Source organism: Linepithema humile, chromosome 3 (assembly GCF_040581485.1).
Source record: "Linepithema humile isolate Giens D197 chromosome 3, Lhum_UNIL_v1.0, whole genome shotgun sequence".
NCBI classification, from domain to species: Eukaryota; Metazoa; Arthropoda; class Insecta; order Hymenoptera; family Formicidae; genus Linepithema; species Linepithema humile.
In genome coordinates, this window is record NC_090130.1 from 28,838,140 (window position 1) to 28,864,169 (window position 26,030).

Consider the following 26,030-nt stretch of genomic DNA (forward strand, 5'->3'; position numbering starts at 1 on the left):
GACTATCTTACAGACATCACATAAGTAGATCTGTGCACATATTGCTTCACGCGGTATAAAAATATGAATAATACAAGAGCTCGTAAAGTATACATCTGGCGAATTCCGTTCAGCACCGAAAAAGTCGGATGTAGTATCTTTAAAGAATACCATAAGCAGATTGCCTGCGTATGAATAAACATGAATTCGCTACGCATTTGCGACTAATTATATATTTAGAAATACTGATACGTGTTTTATGTCAAATAAATTAATTGCAGTAGAGAGTATTCAAATTTTATTAGAAACAATTATTAAAAATTAAATTGTTGTTAAAGTTTCCTAGATTATTACATAACAATCTGCAAAGCAATAATAATTATACGATTAACTAGAAAGAATTGTATTTAAATGAAAATTTTCATCAAATGAATGAAAAAGTAATGTTCTTGTTTCATTTAATTATTTCTTCTATTGTATTTTTCTTAATAATAATCTTGCAAAATATGGAAAAATGTTTGAAACATCAAACATATTAAAAAACAACAATAAACTTGAAAGAATGTAATTAAAGAGCATAAACAAATTTTTTAACATGCTTAAAGTAAGCTTTGCTCTAATTAAAATTTAATCTGAAAGCTAATTATCAAACCTCCGGAAATGAAAAAACTCGCAAAAGAAAAATCAAATAAACTTTGGTAGTTTGAATAATCAATTACGTATTTTTTTATTGTATCTGTTAGATAGACATACACTCTATATGGCAGCAATCAATCATGATTATGTCAAAATTACTTTTTAATAATTTAATATTTTAAAAAAATTTAATAAAGGCTAAATTTTCTTATTTGTTAGGAAAATGCTTTATAACTTGATTTGAAATTCATGTGCCGCTTTCGCCTAAATTGGAGACGATTGTACACGTATACTGGAAATCAATAATGCTTTAACACATGAAATCAAAGTTCGACAAGGCGAACACATCGTGTCTAGTTTGTGAATCATAATTCGAGACGGTATTTGACAGTTTAATATCTAACATACGTGAGAAATTAAATGTAAAGCTAAAATATTAACAGTAATTCGTAAATAAATCAATAAAAATGTGTTTCTCTTGAGTTTCTCATGAGTTTGTCTTGTAGCATTTTTTACCAATAAGCATGAAATTTAGATATAATGTGTCCTCCCCAAATTATCAAAATTTAGCGCAACTTTACATATTAAGATATTATTGATTCTGTATGTGCATATTGCATCTATATTATAAGTGCACAAAGTTACACAAAACAAGAACTTGCCACGAAATATGACGATCACACAGCAATAACATAGCGTGAAAATCTCCCATCTCGTTCGTTATTTCGCGTTAAACTTGCCATTAATTAATGCGTCCATCAACAAACAACTGTAATTACTGAAGATAGCAGTGGTTCGATCCTCGTAAAATTTATGCATATTTTTCCCCCTTTACATCCCTCCTTTGTTTGCTCTTGAATATATTTTTCCATATTTATTATTTTTTTTTACATATATATTTGCATTTTTTTATTATTATTATTCGCCAAATTTGGAATTTGTCCGAAAGTGCGAGACTACATGCTGTCATATATCTCGCTAACGAGAGCAGTCAACAGTAACAAGAGTAGACACGGTAATGAGAGCAGGCACAGTATAAGAAAGGTAACCTTTCTGCGGCCGCAGTAACGAGAACAGTTTGAATTCTAGCAATCCTGATAAAAAATAGAGAGAAAGAGAGACAGAGAAAAAAAGAGTAAAGCGAGATACGCAACAAGATTCGGGATGGAAAGATATATTCGAATGTAAATAATCGCGAAACACAGCCCAATACCCGAGTTTTGATGGGCGATTTTGTGTTTGGAGAACGTCGCCGGGGGGAAGTCGCGCCCACTCGGGGATTACTTCGGCTGTGACTGTGAAAAATAAGGCGGGGAGGTGAGCTCAGAAATACCAAATAGACTGTGTCAATATCTGTATATGCGATGCACGTACATCGCCGCGGGAAACGCGAGCACCAACAGAAACATCGGTAGCGAGCGAGAAATTTTCAAGTGTGTTATGTTTTACTAAGGACTGTTTGTATTTGTATTTTATCCAAATACGCGCGTGTGTACATATCGTGCGAGCGTACGAAAAAAAGACGAGAGAGAGAGAGAGAAAAAGAAGTGATTTGAAAGTAAGCCGCCATAGGCAATTTTGATATCTAGACGGTCATTATTTCGTCGCGGACATTTTTTATAACCTCACAAATAAGAGGACAGCGGAATTAGAAAAGAATGAACAATCAGTAATTTTTAGCATCAGAAAGCACCGAAAAATATTGCACAATGTGCCCAAAGTATTTCATAATATGGCCGCTTTCCAGCAAAGGACACAATCGACACGAGTTCATTCTGTCTTTGTTCGATATCCAATGAGCAACAGAAAGAGAATAATACTTTTGTGTACTCTTTTGTCGCTAATTGGAAAGCACACCATAGTTTCGGATATGACACAATGCGCAATTAAATTTATATCAAGAGATATTGTGTTCGGTATAATGCTAAAAATCATCTTTACATTCTATTCGAAAACACACTGTAATTATTGCTCTAATTGCATAGAAATTGTTTCTCTAACAATTTTCACGGACGAGATTATAATTACTCGTACGAAATAACGAGGCGAATGTCATTAAAAGACGCGCGCGGTGCGCGGCAGCGGAATATATATATATATATATATATATATCTTTAAAAATCAGCCGCGGACGGCGTTGCGGAACGCGAGCGCAAAACACGCGTGCTATCGCGATCGTTTTGGCGGCGATAACGCAATTTCACGGTACGCGCGGCCACCGCGCGTTTCATGTAATTGAGCCGTGCCGCCAGTCGTTTGAAAGGCACCACTCGGCCCGCATTCCCGTCGGGTTATTCTTCGGAATAACACGTCCCGAAACGTCGCGTGTCGAGCTATCTAAATCTGCGATTTCGCCGGCAACTCAGCTCAGTGCGAACGGCATATCGATGAATTCTGTGTACGATAGCGCGCGCGCGCGCATCGCCGACAAAGTGGAAATTGTCGATTTTATGTATCTCCCACACGCGCGCGCTTAACCCAATTGTCGATACAAATCGATTTCAAGTTAAACACGTCATACATGTGTGCAATGTACTAATTTTATTTAACGACGCTTACATTCTTACGGATACAATACTTTGTGATTTAAGAGCGGCGTATTGTAACCGATTAATACTAGCATTAATCAAAAGTTATGAATCGCCTAAAAGACCGCGCGAAATTGACATAGACCGTGCTATTCGTTTGGAAAATCAATATTATCATAGTGTGCGTTTGTACAAAGCGCTATGTGCCGAGCTTCAAACGGATGAGAAGCTTTCCCCGATTTAGATTGGCATACCATTAGTACTGCATGTATTATGATTGAAAATACTTACCCTCGATAACGGGATGACGCGGCTTGTAGGACATGTCTGGAAAGAGAAAAAGGTTAGTATTAGTAAAATTAGTTACAGTACGTATGTACACGCAGTTAATTATTCACAAAGCTCGCTATCTTTATGATACTTTTACCATCACCGCAATTACAACATGAAAATTTCATTATTATAATTTCAGCACCACAATATCTACATCCCGCGTAGCCATTTTTATAATCAATGCGGAATTTTAATTTAAACTTACATCTAATTAATCAAAAGGAATTTTTAAATTTCATTGTTTTCTTGTATTGCTTTGTAGCCCGAGTAACAGAAAAATACCTTATTATAAAAGGTACATCTGCGATCAAACGGTCAATTTTTGCAAAGAAAAGGAATCTATAAATTCGTCAACTTGTTATATTTATGAAAAAAATAATACAGTGCTTATTCTGCGCGTTTTAAGACAAATTACATGTGCGTCTGAAAATAATATTGTCAGAACAGTGAATTTATAGTATAATGTAGCACGGCTCTCGTCACACAAAGCTAGTAGAAGCCTTCTATCTAGTAGTTTAAAACGCAAACTAATTACAAGAATACAATTAGCATTGCGCGGAAGCTGCAAAAGAGACTGTCGCCCTACGTGGAATTAAGTAATTTATATTAGTGCTTATATCGCGATAAGATTTATTCTCTTTAACTGAAGTAACTTAATTAAAGAATTTAATTTAATTAAAGTCCACCTTAATTAAGTGGCCATTCTTACTGGTTGTCCGGAATGCGGGCTCTTGTCGCGTAACGAGTCTCGTGAGACGTGAAAACGTAAACGTACAAAGCGTCTATGCAGTCGGCATTTAGGCAAGACACGAATGTAACACCGATATTCCGAAAATACGGGCACTTGACGAAGGAAAATATTACAAAATATATGCCGTCATCCTGTCACACGCTGTGCATATTTATCGAGAAATATTACGCTATTGAGTTTTATCATCTTTAAAAGCAGCGCAGTGATGAAACTTGACGATACTACATATCTAAGCCACATTTTCTGCATTGTTGTATTTTTCAATTGTGCAGATAGCGTCTCGTGATTATCGCATTATTTTTTGAAATAATTGGCAAATTATTATTCTACATATATTTTATTCTTCCATATTAGTCAAATAGTTACTTTTAATATGGTAAATAAAAAGGCCAGCATAATGACGAGGAACGCAGAGAAATTTGAATGCCCCGTCGCACTTTGCCCGCTCCAAAGCTTCTCGTGAAACTTTTAATTATCCTTTCCAGAAAACCCTTTAATGAAGAGGTTTTGTGCGGTACTGACGTCGAAAATAATTACAAGTTTCCATATGAATTTCGAGAGATGCTCGAGAAACTAATCGCTAAACTGCGAATGTCCATCATAAAAACACCGCGAGATCGGTGACGTATTGTACATGTCGTCGGAATGGTAGATAATAACTGATATTTCTCAAAGCGCGCGGAATATTAATTCTTTGCTTTCATCCGACGCTCTAAACAAAATTCCACACGCGGCTAGTAAATGTATATCGCTCACTGAGGAAGCTGCAGCTGTCCATTAAATTTTAGGCGCTTTATTCTTTGACAAATTGGAAACCGACTTTTTCTTTGAAATTTGAATCGCGGCGTAATTATAAAACTTGTATTGTAGACATGGTATGCAATTAAGTTAAATTATAAATACGTTACTCCTACACTTTAAAAAGAACTCCGTACAAATCGAGAACTTTTTCCGGACAAATTACGGCGATTCGTATAAATAAGTATAAATAAATAATGATCGAAAGGAATAAAGCGCAGACAAAAGTCCAAGTCAATTGCGACCAACAAAATTAAGCTCTATTTCTAATTTAACAACGAGAAAAGATTCAGTCGTTATTGTTGCATGCAAATCAGCGAAGATCGATAAATAATTTCGTCAGACTGTCTATTAAGAATATTGCGACGGAAAAGCAAATATCTTCGTCGAAAAGCAACTGACGTAGCGACATATTGAAATGCGAGACGCGTGTAGCAGTGTGTTAAGAGCGCGAGTCGGGTGTCCCATAAATTTCTAAATTGGACATTCGGAAGAGAGTGGTGCGGCGTCGCCCAGGACATCGCTCAAGATTGCATATATGTACGCTGCCACATAGATGCACGCCGTTGCTGTTCCAGCCACGCGGCGCTGCCAAAGCGTCGATATGTATGCAGGTCGACTCTATGAGAATTTGTGTACGCCGATATCGCGCCGATATTCCCCTTTCCGGATACGAGATATGGCGCCGCAGGGTTGACGCACACAGGAAACACATGTCGCCGCTCACACAAGCCGCAAAGGATAACACGTCGATTGGTCTCTGTGAGACGTGTATCTGTGCATGCGTGCATACATAAGAACCGCCGCATGTGCAATTTGCATAAGAGCTTGGTACACATAAGAATCTTCGCTGATGAAACATCCAGTGTGAAACGTGATCATTCGCAATGATGATGAAATGGAACCGCTGCTCTATTATGCACAGCACGCGTGACATTCTTCGTCTTCGTTGCTCGTTTATTACTAAAAAATTGTAAAATGCTACGTCGCGTATATATAAAATTATGTGATTTTTATATTAATTATATACAAACTTGAAATTACACGTTCACCGCGCTGCGTTATCTTTGTGCTTCAAACAGAATTTATGGATATTGATTATTATGAAGTATTTCCATCATATAATTACAGTCATATTTATCTTCATATATTCATTTTGCAATCTTTATTTAATGCGCCTGTTTGCTCGTGACATTCGAAAGTTTCTTCGTACAAGATGGATATCAATGGGACATCAAAGCCCTCCCAGATATCGATTCAGCGAGAGAGATAACCATCGAGGATAAGATAAGAGGAAACGACGCGGTTGAATAAACCTATTAAATGACCAGGTTACGGATTTGCGCACGAAATTTTGCAGAAACGGAAGGCGCGCCAAGTCCGGAAGATTGCTTAGATCGCTTTTACTCGAGAGCTCGATAGAGTACATTGTTCTCGAGAAACATCGCAGAACAGTGAATAGCAATGAGAAAGCAAGAGAGAGAGAAAGAGAATGCGATAGAATGCAGTTGAAATCAGAAGGAGTTTATCTCGCATATGAAGAAACTGAAAACATAATACACATAAATAAATATTATACGCAAATTAATTAAAGGACGCTTTTATCAAATGCATACATTATCGAATATACGACCAAATGATAACCATGTTTTTGTGGTACATTTTTGTTTTAACGACACTTCTAACGATAACTTGATTTCAAAGTACAGTTACTGCGCACGACGCAAAGCAGAAAGTGACACATTTACAACTGAAAAACGACGAACACGGGTTGCTATAGCATGCGTAATAAATTTCCGATAAACGGTGGTATTATATGTGGTTAAATTTCAACATAAATATTCGATGCACGCATAATAACGTGCACTCCGGAACGATAGAACGCGTTAAAGTGCAGCGCGCGCGTAATTTGGACGTTTACAAGCACTCTTTATCATGATTCATAAACATAATGTCTCATACATCAGAGCTACTCCCTGCGGAAGGATTTCACGTACGGCGCACGCAGACACTATCCTTTATTCGTCTTTATTTGCATTCGACAGCGGCCACCCTCAATCTTATTCCCGCGGACGAGAACGAAACATATTTTTTCAAGACGGAATACGGATTATTTATACAAATTAACACACAACGTACGATAAAGCAACATATATACAGGCCGCTGTCGCGTGATAAATCGAAAAGTTGCGGTTGTAACAAAAAAGCATTCTATCAAACAAACATTCCTTCTTATCTACGACACCGATAAAGAATATGGGAATGTTTACGTTTTCTTTAGGAATACTTTCGTGATGAGAACGCATCGTATTTTCTGTAAGTGCACTTTATTTCGCGTAAACAAGAGCATGTCTTTATCGCTTGTGCTAATAAAATGCATGCCGCTTCATAAAAAAATATAGAGCGCCGCACATCATAAATATAAATTGCACTCAACATATACGGATAAAATTATTTTCATTCACTCAAATGACACTTATTGTGTGTATAAGACGCTTATTGCGTACAAGAGGATATTTTAATATTATTACGCTCAAAAAAATGTTCTGATTATATTAATAAAACGCTTCTGGTAGAACGAATTTTTGTTAAACAAAGCAGAATTTCTGGTAATCATAACAGGATTTTATATTTTATAACTACACCGTTTGGTAGACTTTACTATAAGGATCTGATTTAGTATTTTTTTGTTGGATCTACAAAACTTCTTGTTACGTTAATCACAGCGCTCTGCAACAGTTTCGTCATCGCTCAATGAACGGTTGATCAACTGTTCGCCGCATTCATTTGTTATACTATTTTACTGCGCCTTCGCTACTCGCACATTAGATCCTTTGTGCATCAGCACAGGAAGATTACGTCGCGTCGTTGAATCCTTAACGAAATATTGGTTACATTCTTAACCTTTCGCGATCACCCGAGTGGGACGCGGAGTGTTTATCGGTAGAGTGAAGTGTGTTTTACGGTAAGTGAAACTTGTTAACCTTACTAAATTCCTTTAGTTAGTTAAGGGCTAGTTGTTCCAACTTCTACCATCCTTGTTCGACGATTGAAATACCGAGTAAGGATTACTGATATTTATTAATAAGTAACTGACGGATAAATCTACCAGAAGTTGGCAAAATTGGCCCTTAACCAACTAAAGGAATTTAGTAAGGTTAACGAGAAATTCTGGTAGATTGAAACATGATCCTCTGGTAATTCCGACGAAAATTCTGTTTCGTCCCTTTTCGAACGGACATACTGGTGGAATCTTCAAGAATTCTTCATAATCCAACAAGATTTTTTTTCCAGTGTATATTAGTGTTCGTTAAAATTCAGTGCTTTCTCTCTTGAAGAAGATTTCTAACCTCTCGTGCATACTCGGACTATACGTATTCCAGTGCGATGATTTGAAGCACCTTGCAAAACGCTCCTAACACAGAATGCGAATTCAATGTTCGAGCAGAGATGATCCGCAACTACAATGTGACCGGAACCAACTTGATCAATAGACGTGTAACGTCAGTAACGGTCTCTTGTATCTCGGTTATGAGGATGAGGTGGATCGACATTCACTAGTGGACAACCAGTTGGTTCACAGCTGACTGATCAATCCGGTAAGCTTCGCAACATCAGTCCGATAGTCATCGCAAGTATTCGATACTGTCGATATCTATTGCGCATCTGCGCTACGTCCAATGAATTTATATCACAATTACGAAGTCCAAGATTAAACAGATTAGTAATTTGAAAGAAATTTTCCCACACGAATCTGCGACTGAAAATCACTCCGGAGAAAAAATCCCGAAGTTTTGGAAGCAAAGTCACCCTGTATATGAAATCAATCGACAGGAAGTCCGATCGGCTTTGGTAACGTCTACTACCGAAGATCTATTATGTGTTTGTACGTTCTACGAATCTATCGAACTGTTTGCACTCGACGCAGCGCGGATTAAGGGATTGCGAGTCTGCTTATTGCAGTGCTTCGCGGAACGGACAAAATGTCATTTCAATGTAAAAGCCAGATACTTCTAACGTGAGAAGTGACATATGTTAGACATTATCTTTCACGGCGGGAAACAAAATCGCTGCACATTAATGCTGAATTATCATACATGCTATGTCTTTCATTTGTAAGAACAGTGTGCTTCAACGTGTAATTTAAACATTACTTCTTGTCGCAACTTTATTTTACTCGATTGTTAAATAGAACATTAGAGATGATATAAATTATAATTGTAACGCGGAAAAAGGAGAGAAAGAGAGAGAGAGAGAGAGAGAGAGAGAGAGAGAGAGAGAGAGAGAGAGAGAGCTGCGAGGATTAAACCGAAAATCTCACTCCCGCCTGTCGCTCGGCAAGATCAAAAGCTATTCCCAAGTTGCCGCACCGGAGCGGCAGCATGCTTGACAACTCGGCTAAACTAACCCATTACTTCGCTCCCGAGTGCCGGAAAAAGCGCGGAAAATAGCATTGCGATCGCGGCCACTCGCGCCGGCGATTGATTCCCGCGATATTTCAAGGAAAAACTTCCCCCGAGCCCCGACGATCGAACCTCGGGCGAAAAATGAAGAAAGTTTCCCTTCTGGGGGTTCGCGCTCACGTCTTTCGTAACTGCGCCCACGTGCGCGATATACTTACGCCGGACGTGTCGATTCTTCGTCTTCGACGGAAATCTACACGCGCGGACAAACGGTGGAACTGTGAAACGTGCGTTAAGTGATATAAAGCGCAACAAACTCAGCTCAAATGCACACATGTGCGAAAACGATGCCGACAATGGCCGACACGTGATAGCGCGACCGGATCACGCGCTGTATTACGCGATATCTTTTGATGAATGGCAGAGAAACGCGGACGCCATAAAAATATCTTTCTCTCTCTAATTAGAAAATAAAAATGCGCTTGCAAGATCAATTGTAGCGACGACAAACACATGCTGCATTATTATCTAACAACGACGCGAGTAAGAAATATGCTTATTAAATAAATAATCATATTCTTTATTATTTTCTTACGCTCTCTTTCTCTTGCCGAGCAATTTTGTTCTATTCAAAAGGATCAAAACTTTTCCTAAATGTAAAGTGGCTAATGAACTCTCTCTTGCGTAGTGACGCAAGTATGCAAGTGGTCTTTTCTACCGCCTTCAATATTGTAATGCCAAACTTCGATCAACGTTTCTTTTTCGTTCAAATTAGAACAAAAATGCTTTTTTATTCCGTCGAGTAATTTCAGTGACGGGTCAACGAAACAATGACGTAGCAATAATGCAAGATTCGTCGTAAAAGGGAGACGAAGGGAGCATATTCGACCGCGTAATTGTGACCTACTTCGAAATTCCATCAAGTCAACAATTAGTCTTGTCGGCTATGACGACAATTGACAATGACAGTATTAGTCGCATGTTAGTTGCTAATAATTGACACATCAGTCGGCTGAGAATAAGCATGACAATCAAGAGAAAGAGGAATAATATGCACCGATACTCTCTCGTCCAACCTATCGAATATTTATAATATATGTATACGTATAAACGTATAAATATTAAAATGCATATCATCCTTAAATTATTGCAATTAGTGATGCGTCAATTATTTTCAATTAGCCGTCCATTCTCAAACATCATCAAATGAATGAAATATAAAATAATGTTATTAAAAACAATTTAGAGTTTTTGTTGCACGAAAGTCGACTTTTAAATAAGCGAGTAAAATGACCAGAATTACCGTGACAAACTCAATAGTTTTTGTTACATTGTTTAAAAAATTTCTCTTTATATTCTTTGATAAATTATTTCATTTCCATTTTACAAAACTTTTACGTCGGTGGATGATGGATAATGTATTTTAAAATGAATTTTCTCAGCGTATTCAGAACGATTCTTTTCTGTGACAAAATTTTTTACATTCGACTGATCGGCAACTTAAATCTTCGAGTTTATCGGACGAAAAATTCAACGAGCAGGAGCATTGTCCTGGGCTGGTGACGACAAAATACGACTTAAGGCACCGTGAAATGGGTTAACGGATAATTACACAACGAGAAAAATCGCCGATAAAACGAGCGACGATATATCAAGCGGTAAGAACCCGGCGTTAAGTAGAAAACATTTTCGTACCGTTTGTGTAGCTGGAATATTAATGCAAGAACGTAATTTACGACGCGAAAATATCGTGGATCAGCTTATAACATTAATTTCTTTCGACGTTATTTGATAGCATCGTCTTCATTCGAGCAGTCGTGAATTTCTGTTGCAATAATGAATTAATGTCACGCGATCAAGTGATCGATCTACTTCCACTGGAGACAAGCGGCGGGGAACTGAAACTTAACTGTCGCATAATCGTACGTCAGTATTAAGAATAAATTCTTCGGAACATGTCTGATTTTTGTTGCAAAATTACAATAATTAAGAATTGAGCGGAGAACAGCTAACTGAAATTCGCCATAAACAATATTAATATTAATTAATGATCAACTAATTGGTAATTAATTAACTAACTGACTCATAATTATTAACCTAATTAATAAAATTAATTTTCAATAAGCAATAATAAATAATATACAATATATATGTTCCATATCTAGAAAAAATATTTTTAACTCTACAAACTGTAAATATGATTATAGTTTTATTTAATAACGTATTTTTTTTAATAACTATTGGTAAGAGATTATAAATCATAAAATGATATAAATATACATATTTCTGCAATTCGGTTACGCATACATTCCGGAAACAACTGCTTTATTTTCATTTTAACATCCCGTTTTATGAAAGATTTACGAGTGGTTTGCAATCTGCATAAGTAAAATTTACACAGTGCTACAATAATAATAACCACAATTGATGCAAAATTAATTGACACCTAGATTCTACTCTTCCAATTTAACGATTCCGCTCTAATAGTCTCAACAATCGTAATCCACCAAACAGAAATTATAACTAGTTAATTAACATTTCATGTAATTTTATAACAGGCACCATACTAATCGAACCGATCGATACTATTATTTTCTGAAAATCGAACGTTTGTGCATATTGTACGATGGCCGAAAAAGCGTAAAAACGCGCAAAAACAGCGAACGTCAATCAGCGCGCTCGGGAAATTACAAAGTTCCAGCAAACTCCCGACCGTAAGTTTAACGTTCTTAACAAGGTGCACCGCGGCTGGTTCGTGTAGTTTTTCCGAAGGAATTTTACACTACACTTCAGGAGACGACCGGTTTCGGCGCCGGGGAAGGGAAGTGGCGCGGAAACTGCCCTTTCCCCGCGAAATTGCGCGAGAAAGAGGAAGTAGCAAAGAAAAGCTGTGACGGTTTTATTAAATTAAACGTCAGCCACTCGACAAGACTTTCCCAAAGAGTCGCGTCTTTAAGCGCGCATTGGTTTCCGCACTCTTTTTTTCGCCCGTCGGAGCCATAAAAGTTGACCATGTCGGATCGCGCGTTTCGTACTCTGTTCTCACTAGCGCGGTTGGTCTTTTGTCTCGAGACGAAATTAAATTTCCCTTTGTCGAGTATTTTTTTTTTTTATAGGAGTTTGCTTGTAATATGACTCACAAGTGCAAAGAGATCGATAGCTGTTCCGAAAAAATGCTTTCGTTGTAATAAAAGATGTGTTTTACGCACACAAATATCTGTATTGCTTTTTTGAAGCAAATAAATTATCGCAAGTTTAACTAATTTACTCTATAATGAATATACTTTACATTGCAACGCTTCTGCTACAAATGCTACATAATTTTCTTTCGACGAAATATTTGGAGTTGCAAAACTCAAGTTGCGAAAGTGAAATAATCCGTATTCCTTGTTTTGCGACGCACTCTCGGTTCTTTTAACGCAAATAAAACACAATACGGAGCAAATGCCGACGCGAGAAGACCATAATAGGAAAACTATTTGACGTAAGTAATCGCGACAAAAAAAGTGCGCGGATTCCTGCAGGGAACGATCCGAAGGGACGCTCGGAACGGGAGCTTCTTGCCGAAGACCGCTGATACGTGGTGCTTTTTCTCACCGCAAAAGTTTTCGAGTTTCAGAAAGCTTAAGGAAGGTTCAGAAGGGCGTGAAAGCGTGGGACGAGAGGAAATGTCCGTAATGGAGCGCCGGCAGGGAAGGACCCAGGCGCGGATGGAGGGGGAAAGAGATAGAGAGATAGGGAGAAATACAGAGAAGAGACGGGCGAGGGAAATAGAAAGAGGGAAAGACGGAGTCGGCGGGATTTATAGGTGCTGGACTTATTAACTCGACGGCGAAGTTAACATTAATCTTGACTCCAACTGGGTAACTCGCGAACAATCCCAATCGCGAACGATCGGCACGACCCTTCCCCGGCTCTCAGCATCGGTCGGCGCCGCGCTGTTCATCTTCGTCCACGGAAATCTCGGAAACGCCGCGAGCGAGGGGCCGGAGAGGGGAAAGGGAGGACTTTCCTCACCGTCGCGAGAAACGAACGCCGGAAATGCAGAAGCGCGCCATTGTGCCCGGTCCCCGGTTTCCGGGGTACTCGCGAAGTTGCTCGTTCGACAATCCCGACGGAGAGTTAATTCGAGGCGCGCCTCGAAAGGATTGGACGAATTTAACCGGGTGGAGAGGGATCGAATTTGCCACGGGCGGAGCTCCTCGGCTCGGTGAGTGAGCTCAGCGGCGCGGTGCTGTGCTTAAATCAACTTGATACTTCGATTAGTTTCTTTCCCGCGAAAGTTTTCAGCTCAGATTTGAATGCGCGAACGAGGGAGCGCCGCCGGCGGACTCGGGAATTCTCGCGAGAGACGCGAGAATGTTCGATACGACGTCGTTGTTATCGCGAAGGCGTTTAGAAATTGACCTATATTTGTACAACGATTCAACAATTATCTCGTCTCGCATAATAAAAATGAGTTTAAATCAAATTTTTCCCTACAATAATTGCAAGTCGCTTAATACACATTATGTGTTAACAATAAATTGAGTATTTGCTCGTTCGATACGATTTGATCAATTTTCTGATATTTAAATAAATTATTACAAACAAGCTGCAGAGCCAGAGCTAGTTAAACATCGCTCAGTTCATTACTTTTTATCACATTAAATAATAAAACGTTTCGACCATTCGGATGTTGTCATCTTCAGTACAATTATTACATCACAATTATTAAACGCAGTCTTCTCGGAATATAATATAATAAATTCATCATTTAAAATCGTTTTTTTTGAAAAACCTCTAACCGATAGTTGAAAAACATTTCTTTAATGTCATACTCAATCGCAAAACAGCAAAACTCCAGATTATCGAGAAAGAGTAAGTTGTCCATATTTTACGAATTTATTATTACTCGATGTGTTATCAAAAATTGAGCCTTTACAATTGATTACCATTAATCTCAATGCATAACAGTAAAAATTATCATGATGTGTCACACCAATTTGCGAAAACTTGTGTAGTCAAATTTAAAAAAAAAAAACTATGTTTCCCGTCAGTTTGCCTTCAGAGCTATTTAGGCGTCTAATAGCGATATTCCATCTGAGAGGACATGGCAAACTGATATTTTATGTTGTATTCTCTGGGAGAAAAAATTTGTATTTACAATTCCTCGACAGAATTTGTAGATAATTCACCGTACTTGAGATGTTCCCCTAATTCACTCCGACATGCGAAGCAAGATATTTTCACTGTGACGAATACGATATTCCGCGTAGTGCTGAACTTTCTATTTTGCTACGTTCTCTTGTGGACGACATTTCCTCGTCTCTCCCATAATAATGTAATGTGAAATCGCATGAAACAAACGCGCCGGCTCTTTACAGGATAGTAAATCGCTCCAAATCCTCCCGGCATACAAATTCCCGTTGCTCACAGCGCTTTTACAGCTTGAGAATTTATCTCGCCGGTGAATTTGGTTTGTATCAGTTAAAAGGGTGCAAGTTTCACCTCGTAATTTTCAACGGTTATCGTGCGCAACCTAACAAATTTTACAGCCGCAACGCAATCTCGCCAATTTTACAGGCGCCATTCCAAAAGTGCTGCAAAATATATTGTGATGCGAGAAAGCAACGATTCTTCTCAAGATATCCGTCACATGTTATCGTTTCCTGTATATATTTTTTGATATTCCACTCGTCTTACTTTGAAATGACGCAAATTCTTGTCAAATTTCAATTTTGGATATTTATTGCTCAAGCTTCGTGCATCGGTATCAAACTTTTCTCTTCGTATCAAGCGTGCCGCAATTTTTTTTTTTTTTTTTTATACTGATGCCGACACGTTAAATATTGATACAAAATATTGATGCACCAACTCTAGCCAAGTTCGTGCTGCAAATAGCTCGTAACTTTGTTAGGGTGCTGCAAAGCAATTTCTCTTGCGATTTAGCTGTTACCCAAAGGTTCCAATTTCGTCGCCTTTCTCTCTCGCGTCGAATACGGTAGCAATCGGTAGCACCATTTGACTTTTCACGAGACACGAAGATGCGAAGACGGGGGTGTGAAGATGGGAAGACGTTTAAGTATTCGGATCGCTGTCTATCGTAAATGAAGAACGAGAGAGCGAGTCGATGGATTCGCGAACGATCCACCTATCTTTCGTGCGGCGATCAAACAGCTGTCGCTCCGTAGAATCTCGGAACTTCATGTTCGTGCAGTTGCATGCGAATGTGTCATGTAACGCGATTATCTCGGATAGGATGAGGGGTGGTTTATACGAGCGGCTGTGAGACGTAGAAGTATGTATCAGGTTAACAATGTTGAGGAGTGAGTTGCAAGTGCCGCAATCTGATTCGCGCTCCGAAGCGCACGCGATAAGAAACGAGAGCACACTGCTAACTTCGAGTTAAACATTTCGCTCGTAGGGATACTAAATTTATCCGCCGGGTCAAATTACGCGTGCGGTTGCTTGAAATAATGCATGTGCGAATCTTATGACTCTCGCCAACACTTTGTGCATTCGATATGCTCGCAATGCAACATTTTTTTCCGGAAACTGGAGACAATCGAAGCAGAAAACTGGTGTAAAAAATGCTTCAAAATTTGTACGCGCGATCCAGAATCGATTTGATTCAGCGATGAGTTTGGCGCAATCAAATATTTTGCTTCAATAACAAAAAGAGACAGATATCGCGCGGCGCAAAAGATATTGCGAATTAATAAATAACAGGAATTACAAATTAAAATAATCCGCGGTCTCCATAGCTCTTTCTTATTTCGCTGCTATTCCGATCGCGAATGAGTCGATGACCTCGCGACATTTACATCAACATAGGTACACGACGCGGTATATCCAGAAGCTGGCAGTTCCTGTAATTTATGTGGAACAAACCCGGCTGGGTTTATGGGGGTCGTACGACGGCGGATAAGGAGCGGCGGGCGAGATATCTCCGGCCTTAATATGATCGGCGACGCCCTTAATCCCGAAACCCCAAGCCCGCCTTCCGCACCGGCGTCGTGCACCGCGCGCAGCAAGCTTGCTCTAGAATGAGGACGAAATGGTGGAATCGCGGGAAACTCTCATAAAGGCAGATGCGGACACGTGCCTTACATACTAAAGCCCGATCCTGCGCCAAAGCCATCGCGCTGCAAGTTCGTGACGTCGCGTATATAAGGTGTCCTAAAACTGTCGTGCGGTCTGTTTGATACAGATGCCTCGTAGAATTTGGAATTAATTTTCCTCCGATAAAAACGTGGAAGATGACAAACCCCCGTTTGTCGTTGAATTCACTCCGCCCGTTTGGTGCGGCTTTGTATTTTTCTCCCTTTCGCTACGACAAGTCCGCTTTAAGGATTGCACGGTTCGCCACTTAATGTAAAGTTCAATGAAACCAGAGCCGTGCGTCACAAACAGCGACGCCGGCATCTAAATCGAATTTCCGAAAATTCCGGCGAAAACATGACGGTCGACAAACCGCGCGCGCGAGCAGACGATAGCTCCGGGATTCCTACGCGCGCCGGTATTCCGTCGCGGCGAATGTATTGTCCGTGGGACAATGCGCCGGCTGATTGCGAAGCAGCCGGGCGAAAACTTGACCCGAAAATAAACCGAATCGCTTGAACGCCCTGGTCGACCGCTGCCAAACGCAGCCGCTCGGAATACGCGAAAGAAGGGAATCGGCTTGGTGCTTGTACAGAAGTGCGCCAACGCCACTGAATGTACTCTCAATCGCATATACGACGTCGCCAGGAACAGCTTATTTCGTCGATACAAAAGAGATATTGCTTATTATATAAATATAAAAATTAATTGTTGTGTAAATGTAAGAAATATTGGAAAATTATTCGCGACTAAGCTTCAAGAATAATAAAATATTAATTTTTAGATTGTTTCAGACTTTGGAATTAATATTTCATTATTTTCACGGATAAACTTCAAAGTTATTCTGTAATTCGAAGGAACGTATAAACGCTTTGAAAAATTTTAATATTTAATTTTCAATATTTAATATAAAAATGTGATGCCGTTCATTGGATCTTCATCGAGCAGAAACCAATTTCAAACCATGCAGGAAATATCTAACTGCAAAAATTACAGATAGCAATGCTTGGTGGATGAACACTGTGTACGCGATCAAGTATTCCGAGGATTCTCTTCGACTCGAGAAACTGGCCAATGCTATTATCGCGCCATTGCAAGTGAAACTTCGAACCCGTCGCCTGGGAAAACAACCGTCGACAGGAGAAAAAGAAGTGGCGAGTCATTGTGCGCGACGGCGAGTCATGGTGATTCGCAAAAGAGAGCTTATGCTCTCCTTTTTTTAAACTGTGGACCGTACTTGTCAAATTATTCAACGAATTTAAGCGTACCGCATTCTCTACGAATTTTTTTGCATTCTGCAATATATTTTTTACATTACCTAAAATACAAGAAACATTTATAACAAATAATGACGCATTATTCAATCGTGATAAGACGTGTGGTAAACGCAATAATGCGAACATGTTGCGCAAAACTCTTGACTTTGTTCGTTAAGGAGATTGCTTTCATCTCTAAATTCGCTAATGGATCCCTCGGAAAAGCGGAGAACGAAAAGACGACGGTAAAATGCCGCGGGCGTAAAAGTCCACTAACGTAAAATACAACGGCGGATATTTTCAGACGGCCACATTCCATAAACCGCGCAAAAATGCAGCATCTATATCGAATATTACGCCCGACGGGAACGAACACGGGAAGCGGTGAGACGGCAGCTTAGTTTTGCTTTCTCGATAATAACATACGGACTGCTTTTCCACACAACTGTAAATACAAGAGAGGAGTGTATGAGAGCCGTGCTCGTTCTTCACAAATGATGACTGATCCACTCAATCGCAATGAGACATTTTATATTCCTAAGCTATTATCTTGTAAAAAACAGAGATTTAAAATTTTTACTTTTTGGTATTAATATAAAAACTGGAAAAATATTGTGAGTCATATTTGTAGGAGGTGATTTTAATCAGTTACAGAAAACAGATGGAAATAGGTAGTGTTTTGTTGTTAAGTTGGTACGTGCGTGGCGTGAGTGTTACGTGAGAAGTGAAAAGATATGTGCGTAGCAAAAAGACGTGTATCTCTTCAAAAAAATCCTTGCTTGTTCGTTAATCACGGTATCGAGTTATTTATCACAGAATCCTACATACTTGTATTGTAGTTTGGAAAAAATTTAGTTACGTACGCACACAATAATCGAATAATAATAACTCGAGTTTTTATTATGCATTATAATTGTTTAACCAAATGTAATTTAAAAATTAATAAAATTTTCAAGGAAAAGATTTTTGTTTACGTCTCTGTTCTTCTGTATTTGCCATTGGAAATTGATTTCATATAAGAAAGCCACTTGTCTTCATCTCTTGTTGTTTTACAGTCGTTTTCTCCGTCGCTCTCTTTTCGTTTCCAATAAATGTGCGTGCACATAAGAGAAAAATAAATTTCTATCACGAACAATACTTTCCTTTAGAACCTGCTTCAGCCGTTAAACGATCTTTTCTCATATATGTAACACGTGATCAGTGGACCACTAGTAAAGAAAGAGCAATAAATTTAAACCAAATACATAATTGTTTTTATGCTTTTTATGATAAAAGATCCGTATTTTATTTTATATAGTTTTAATTTTAAAAATTATTAGTTGTACAAAATATATAGCTTACCAGAATAATTAAAAAAGAAAAAAAAAAACTTTTGCAAACTGCAAAATAATTGACTACCATAACAAAAGCAATTATTTCTACATACGTTTCACGATTGTATTATCGCAATATTTCAGTACAACACACAGTATCCTATTTTTTTTATTTTGTAAATGTCATCGCCTAAAAACATTTATGCTATGTTTTACACATTTTCCTCCTAAAAAATTTTTTAACGGGATCCATTAGCGACTTCAATGTTAAAAATAATCCTTTTTGCGTGAATTAACAAAGTCATTTAATTAGTCTCGCTAAAGAAAAATGAGTTTACAGTATTTAAATCTCGGAGCTTTTCGAGAAATCTGAAACCATTGATGCGCAATAAATTGATCATAAAAGACATTTCTCAAGCCGCAAGTATTCTCTGGGCGAACCACTGCTTTTACAAGCATCGAAATCTAATACAAATCTGCAAAACTCCTTTCTTTTTCCTTATTTTATGTAGATCATATAAAATTGTAAGCTTCCTCGAGATTCCCAAGATGCTTAATGCATCTTCATGTCCCTTTCTGTTGCCATTTGTCCTCAACAAACACGATCGTCCATAACGCAAAAACGGATTGGTCTGTCCGGCATGACCATCATTCTTTTCCATCTATTTTCCTTAAACCCACTGGTTCGCCTTCCATCCGCCACTCGCATTGTAATTCCGACTGAACAGTTTCGCTAGTGGCAAGTCCCTACGTGCTCGGCATATCAAATTCGACATATAAAACTGCCCCAGAGACCGTAACTGTTCCGGTTTAACGTATCGGCGACACGTGTCATCGTCTTCGTCGTCGTCATTGCCGTCGTAGTCGTAGTAGTCACTACTTGTACCGTGACTACTATTCCAAACGCGCAGCATCCGTAAATAATTGGATGCTCATTAACTGAATCGCCAAGCGGTATCGCTGATTCACGAACATTGCGATGCGACAATAAAACGCGCAGAGTACAATACAGGATGTCACGTAAGAAATAACTAAATCTTCCGCGAAAAGAGAGTATATGAGAATATGTAAAGCGTCTTTGTCGATGTAAATTTTTCCAAATACACTTGGAAAGAAAATTTTGTATTTTTAGCAAAATTGTATTCTTGAGGCTTTTGTTTATAGCAATCAAATATTTTGCTTTATATTATAAAGATTTAATTAAACATCTGATTGTAGGAAAAAATGTTGATAACAAAGATATTGATTTAGGATATTGATCTAAATAGTTTGGTTGGGCATATTTCAACCAAATATTCGATTTCTTCAACTAAACATTTTTCCCAGTGTAGCATAAAAAGAATATTAAAATATTTATATTGCAAATAAAAGAGTTTCGAAAAATTAAATTTAAAAAATAAAGTTAATTTAGTTTTGTGAGTGAACTTCAACTTAAATATTAAAAAATTTTTAACATGACAAAAACATGGCAAAAATGGAAATTCTTGTAAAGAAAAAATTGTTTACGTATTTCCACACTCTCACAGTAAAGTGCACTCTACAGTGCACCCTATATAGAAACGAATGACGTGTCCTATTAGCAGACGGTGAGCGAAGAGAGAAATAACACGAGACGTTTATTAGCAGCGACTCTTCGTCTTAGATATTCGGTGTCACATCAGGGTTTGTTATCGAGCGTCCTTAAGCATTATCTTTAATTAGTCGCTCTCAGGAAATTAACTTTAATTGAATCGATGAACAAGTATTCACTTGACGTCGCATGTTGAGCGAGGAAATTTGTGCCTCAACTTTTTCACCGCGATAAGGCCGAATGATAAACTATTTCCAAAACTTGAAGTTCAGTATCTTGTGCTTAAATAAATAATATTTCATTATTCTTACTTTCACAACTCGACTTAACATTTAAAATAGTGATTCTCTCACTTTCTTTCTTAAACTGTTATTCGGGTTAAAAAATTATTATTCTGAATAAATGATAAAAAAAATATAAACATAATCGTTCTCTAAATAAGTAAAAGTCAGGAATAGCAATTTTTGCCCCAATTATTCCGCGAGCACAAATGATACGCGTGTGATACGCAAACGCGATAGATTTTGAAGCTAATGCAATACATCCCTCTATAAAAAGCACATTACTTTTCACATAAATGAATGGTGTAAAAACTCACAATTGAAGTACAATAATATTCCAGCGACGAAGACAAAGATGACGACCAGCAGCACCAGGAGAAGTAGTAGTATAGTCGGCCTGCACCAAGGACTCCTGATTACCTCAGTTTGCCTGTTGTCTTTGGACTGTTTCTGATCGACCACCGCAGACTCGCCGCTAACATTCACCACGACGCCCTTGTACGTGTACTGAGGCGCCTTTTTATCCGCCAGAAAGCCGTGATCGTCCTCGGGATCCGAATAAACGCCGTAGGCCTCAAAATTGTTCTTCCGATAGCCGTTCATCTTCTCCGCACCGGTGTCTTCCTGATCCTGATGCTTCCTGACGTACGCACCGGAGGAGGATGAGCCCAATTCGCCGATCTTCAAGGTCTGATCGTAAGACTTGTCTTGATATCTAGACGACGAGGTGCTTTCGTACTTGCCCCTCTCGTAGCTCTTCGAGCTCGTCAACTCGTATTTGGACTCGTAATTCTTACCGCCGCTCTCGTACGATTGCTCGTTGTACTTTGGCTCGAAGGGTTGCCTGGTCTCGTAGGTCGGCTCGTAGGACTTGCTACTCTCATATCGCGGCAGGGTGCCGTACATCTTGCTGACCGAATGGTATTTGCTCTCATACTGTCTAGCTGGCGGTTCTTGCTGTCCAGAGCAAGTGCCTAGATCGTAAGCGGAATCGTGAGTCTTCACGCCCGATTCGTAGCCCTTGGAGACAGCCGGCGGCTCGTAGATCTTGCCCGGATGATGATGATGGTGATGGTGATCCTTCTTGGGTTCCAACTTCAGCGTCTCTTCGGCATAACGTGACGCATACTCGTAGTCGGTCAGATCGCGCGAGTACCTCCTGGTGGGATCCTGGAGCTCCGGATAAGCTCTGCTGAGTTTTTGCGCGTCAGTTCGATCGTAAGGCGCGTCCAAGTCCGATTCTTGATAAGTCCGTTGGTCCACACGGCGGTCGGCATACCTCAGTGCGTCCTCCGGGTATATTCTATTGTCAAACCTCTCGAGGTTCTCCCGATCGAAGCCAACGCCTGCCTTTCGATCGTAGTTCCGATATCCTCTCGACTGATCGTGGTAGGCCCCCTCGTAGGCCGGCACCGCCGAGGCGGACGACTGGGGGTCCTGGTACGATTTGATCTCTTGGTACTCCAGGTAACGGGAGGACCTACGCTCGCTACCATAGTCCATCGAGCCCTCGACCACGTTAGGCAATTTGCTACTCAAATTCTCACCGGTTCCGGCGGATAGCGCCTGACAGGTCTCCGCATGTTCGACCAGATTCGGCAGCCGCGACAACGAGCTACCTGGCGTGTTCTCCGTCAGGTCGAGCTTGAGACCGTTGCTGCTGGTCCTGCGCATTTTCGGAGATTCGCATGATCGTTCCGGAACGACCGGGCTACGACCCGTGGACGATAGCGGTTGACGATAACGGCGGTCGGAGTTAATCGCGTGGATTAGTTAGAGATGCATTTTTGTGTTAGCGGATTCTCTTCGCGGGGTTAATGGATCAGCACTGTTAAATCTGGAAGCAAAGAGAGAAAAGAAAGAGAGTGTTAGTACGGTTAGTAGACGAGTATATCAGCAGGCTTATAATTCTAAGAATTTTTATATAGTAAGGTTGTTAAATAGTAATTAGTTTACTTTTGTTATTTTAATTTTAAAACATGTCGTTTTGTGATTAATCTCTTGAACGGATTGATTCGTAAGTTTTTCCAGCAGAGAAGAGTAACAAAATTGGGAATACAACTAAAGCAGATAGGAGAATTTGCGATTTCATGCTTTAATTTTCGATAACAATGTACGTAACGGAATGCATACATGTTTATCGATTTGTCATCGATACGTCTCTCTATCTCTCGGTACGGGATTTAGGACACCAATAATCTGTAAGCTCTTCTCCAGACGGCGATTACTCGTAGCATGCTCAGTGGTTCACAAATGGCAGCTATAGCCAATGATGACGATAATACTCGATCGTGCGTGACCGAAATGCAGCTGCGTTGCAGTCAACGATAATGCGACCGTCGAATGTATCGACCGGAGGTTTCGAAAAATAGAAGTTGCTTCAAAACACAACAGCAGCATTTCACGTTGAGCAAACAACTTTTTTTTAGAATAAAATTCCATGAAATACCACTTTCTATTATGATTGCAACTTTTTTTCCCTGATTCAAGACCATGTTCTCTCGTTTTTCAAGTAATTTCCGTGTTATATTGTTGTTAGATTTCTAGCATTTCCTCAAGTACTTAATATTAATGCTGAAATAATAATATGTTGATCGCGTACATGCTGTAGCACAAGAGTCACGCAACTTGTGCTATTATGCGTGTTCTAGATGACATCGTCCAAGTAGATTGCGCATATGCTAATACTTTCATTATAATCCCATCAACTTCTTTACCTTGTTTTTCAGATGGTACACTATTTTTCATAACTACAAAAAATCTTGCCATATTTGTTATATTAAATATTTAATATATTTAATATTCCTTTATATGTGTTAGATTGTTTTAAATATTTAATATAAATTTATAGCATACACACACACACACACACACACACATACACATTCTAAAATGGTCGCTTTTGTCATGTTTTAAGATACAGCTACATCCCCCCGAAGAATACTTTAGATGACGGGAGTTGAACAGAGTCTACAGTCAATAGAATTCCGATTTTAATTTGTTGAATAGGCCAGTACAGTGCCGTTAAATCATGCTGGATCGATAAATCACATTGAGCTGCGTCTTTCGATTACAGTCATATAATACCGCCCGTCCGCTCGGCTCCATTCTCATTGTCAGTCGACGGAGCGTATTCACAATTGAATGCCCACGGCGGATCGATCGATAATTAATTAAACGCGATTGCGTAGAAACGACAAACGTCGCGCTTCCGGAAGTTTCCACGGGAATACCAACAAGAATACCACAAAGTCTCCTGTCTCACTGCGTACTTCCTGAGAAGTGCTTCTCAGACCTGCCGGCTGCAACGACATATAATACCTCACATTGTCATATTACGTCCAAGACAATCGGCTTCATTAATCAACTTGATGAACAAATTAGCGTAACAACGTAACTTGAATCGAAGAAACTTTTGTGAATCGCGAACGCTAGTTCGCTAAAACTATGGGAGTTGCGAGAATAGAAAATCCGTAGTTGGAAGAAAATACGACAGTTCGGGAACGGTCAAACTGCACTGTCATATTCCCCAATTTAAATGGGGTAAAACGGACCAATTTATATATTTGTTCTACTTATATTTTCTACTTATACTTTCTACTTATAGTTTTCTGCTTATATATTTGCTCTGATTTGAGAAATATTTTACATTTCATTTTTTTTTACTGGAAAAAGCTATGAAAAATAAAAAACGCACTGTTAAAAGTAGAAGAAACTTGAAATTTATTGAAAATAATGTCTCCAAATAAAAACAGATTTTATAATAATTATTTATTTTATTTACATGCTTTATTTTAAAATGTTATATTTAATGTTATATTTAATATAAACGTTAAAAATTATAAAGATTATAATTATTTTAAAGATTTGTGTGTATAATAAAATGATTAATGTTAAATTAATTTCTATTCTTATTCAAAAATATTTAATAAATAATATATAATTTTGATTTTGAGTTAATCAGTTAAATTATTTCTTGATCCATATTATCTCGGCTTGGTCCGTTTTACCCCATGAGATGGTCCATTTTACCCCACTCATGGGGTAAAACGGACCAAAATTAAGTTTTTAAAAATCTTAATAATAATTCAAACTTTTGCAAATTTTGAAAATTTAACATTATAATCTTATAATAAACATTCTACAGTTTCTTCATGCTAAATTTCAGTTATTTTTTGTCATTAATATAAAAAATATAGCCATTTTCGCTTAGGGGGTCCGTCTTACCCCACCTTCCCTATTACATTTTATTAGATTTCGTATATGAGAGTAAATGTTATAATTGAATTCGTCTAACTTTAAGTAAAAATAAACACATCGTGACTGTACATCATAATATTGCAGCGCAATTATTAATTATTAATCGATAATTTTCAACAAGCGAGGTAATGTGCCGAAACAAGAAAATTGACGAGAAGTTGTATTTGCTTCCGGCAACTGCGATCAATCGCTGATGGTCCTCGCTCTACGAGCCGCCGCTCTACGTCATAAAATTTTCTCTAGCGACTAAACTGGAGTAATAAGTATGACAAGGGCTCAAAGGAGATTGCTGTTCCGCATGCAAATATGATTAGTTCCGGCGCGTAACTTCATTTGCGTATATTAAAAGCGCGGATAGCTCACTTTATGCAAACGACGACGGGATGGGCGTCGAAAATGAGGAGGACGGGTGCGAGCTGTAGGGTGGGCTTTCGAGAGAGATGAAAAGAGTGGAAAAAATGTATCGCGAAGAATTATAAAGAGCGAGAGGAGCCGCTAAAAAAATAGGCGACTAGAAGTGTAGAACAGGCGAGAAACGATGGTGATGTCCTTTTTTTTGATCCTGATTGCCGGTCGTTAAATGTCCCGACCGCGCGGCGCCTTGTGCTTAAGCGTAACGTAACTTTTTAAAATCTTTTTAAAGAATGGTAATTGCGTGTCGCCTAGCGGTACGAAAATACATCAAGCTATAAGCTTCTTCACAACGATTAAAATAAGACAGAGAAAAACAAAAATATATGTAAAAAAGTTACAAAAAAGCTAGAAGAAATTCTTGCTTAGAAACGTGTTGGTCTAATAAAGTGGAAGACAGCTTCAAAAAGCTGTGAAAAAAAACCAAC

At 38.8% G+C, this 26,030-nt stretch overlaps 1 protein-coding gene across 7 annotated transcripts in view; it reads right to left on the reverse strand.

Annotated features, from left to right (window-relative positions):
* The window catches only part of LOC105676680 (agrin-like), a 332,792-nt gene that overhangs the window by 241,700 nt on the left and 65,062 nt on the right, over positions 1 to 26,030 (reverse strand). For all 7 annotated transcript variants that reach the window (XR_010889146.1, XM_067351411.1, XM_067351410.1 and 4 more), the window contains 2 exons: positions 21,249 to 22,768; positions 3,435 to 3,470 (listed from right to left, as the gene is read on the reverse strand). Coding sequence is in view for 6 of the 7 variants with exons in the window: in XM_067351411.1 (XP_067207512.1) it covers positions 3,435 to 3,470; positions 21,249 to 22,605 (1,393 nt within the window). In the remaining variant the exon portion in view is untranslated. The remainder of the gene's footprint in view (positions 1 to 3,434; positions 3,471 to 21,248; positions 22,769 to 26,030) is intronic.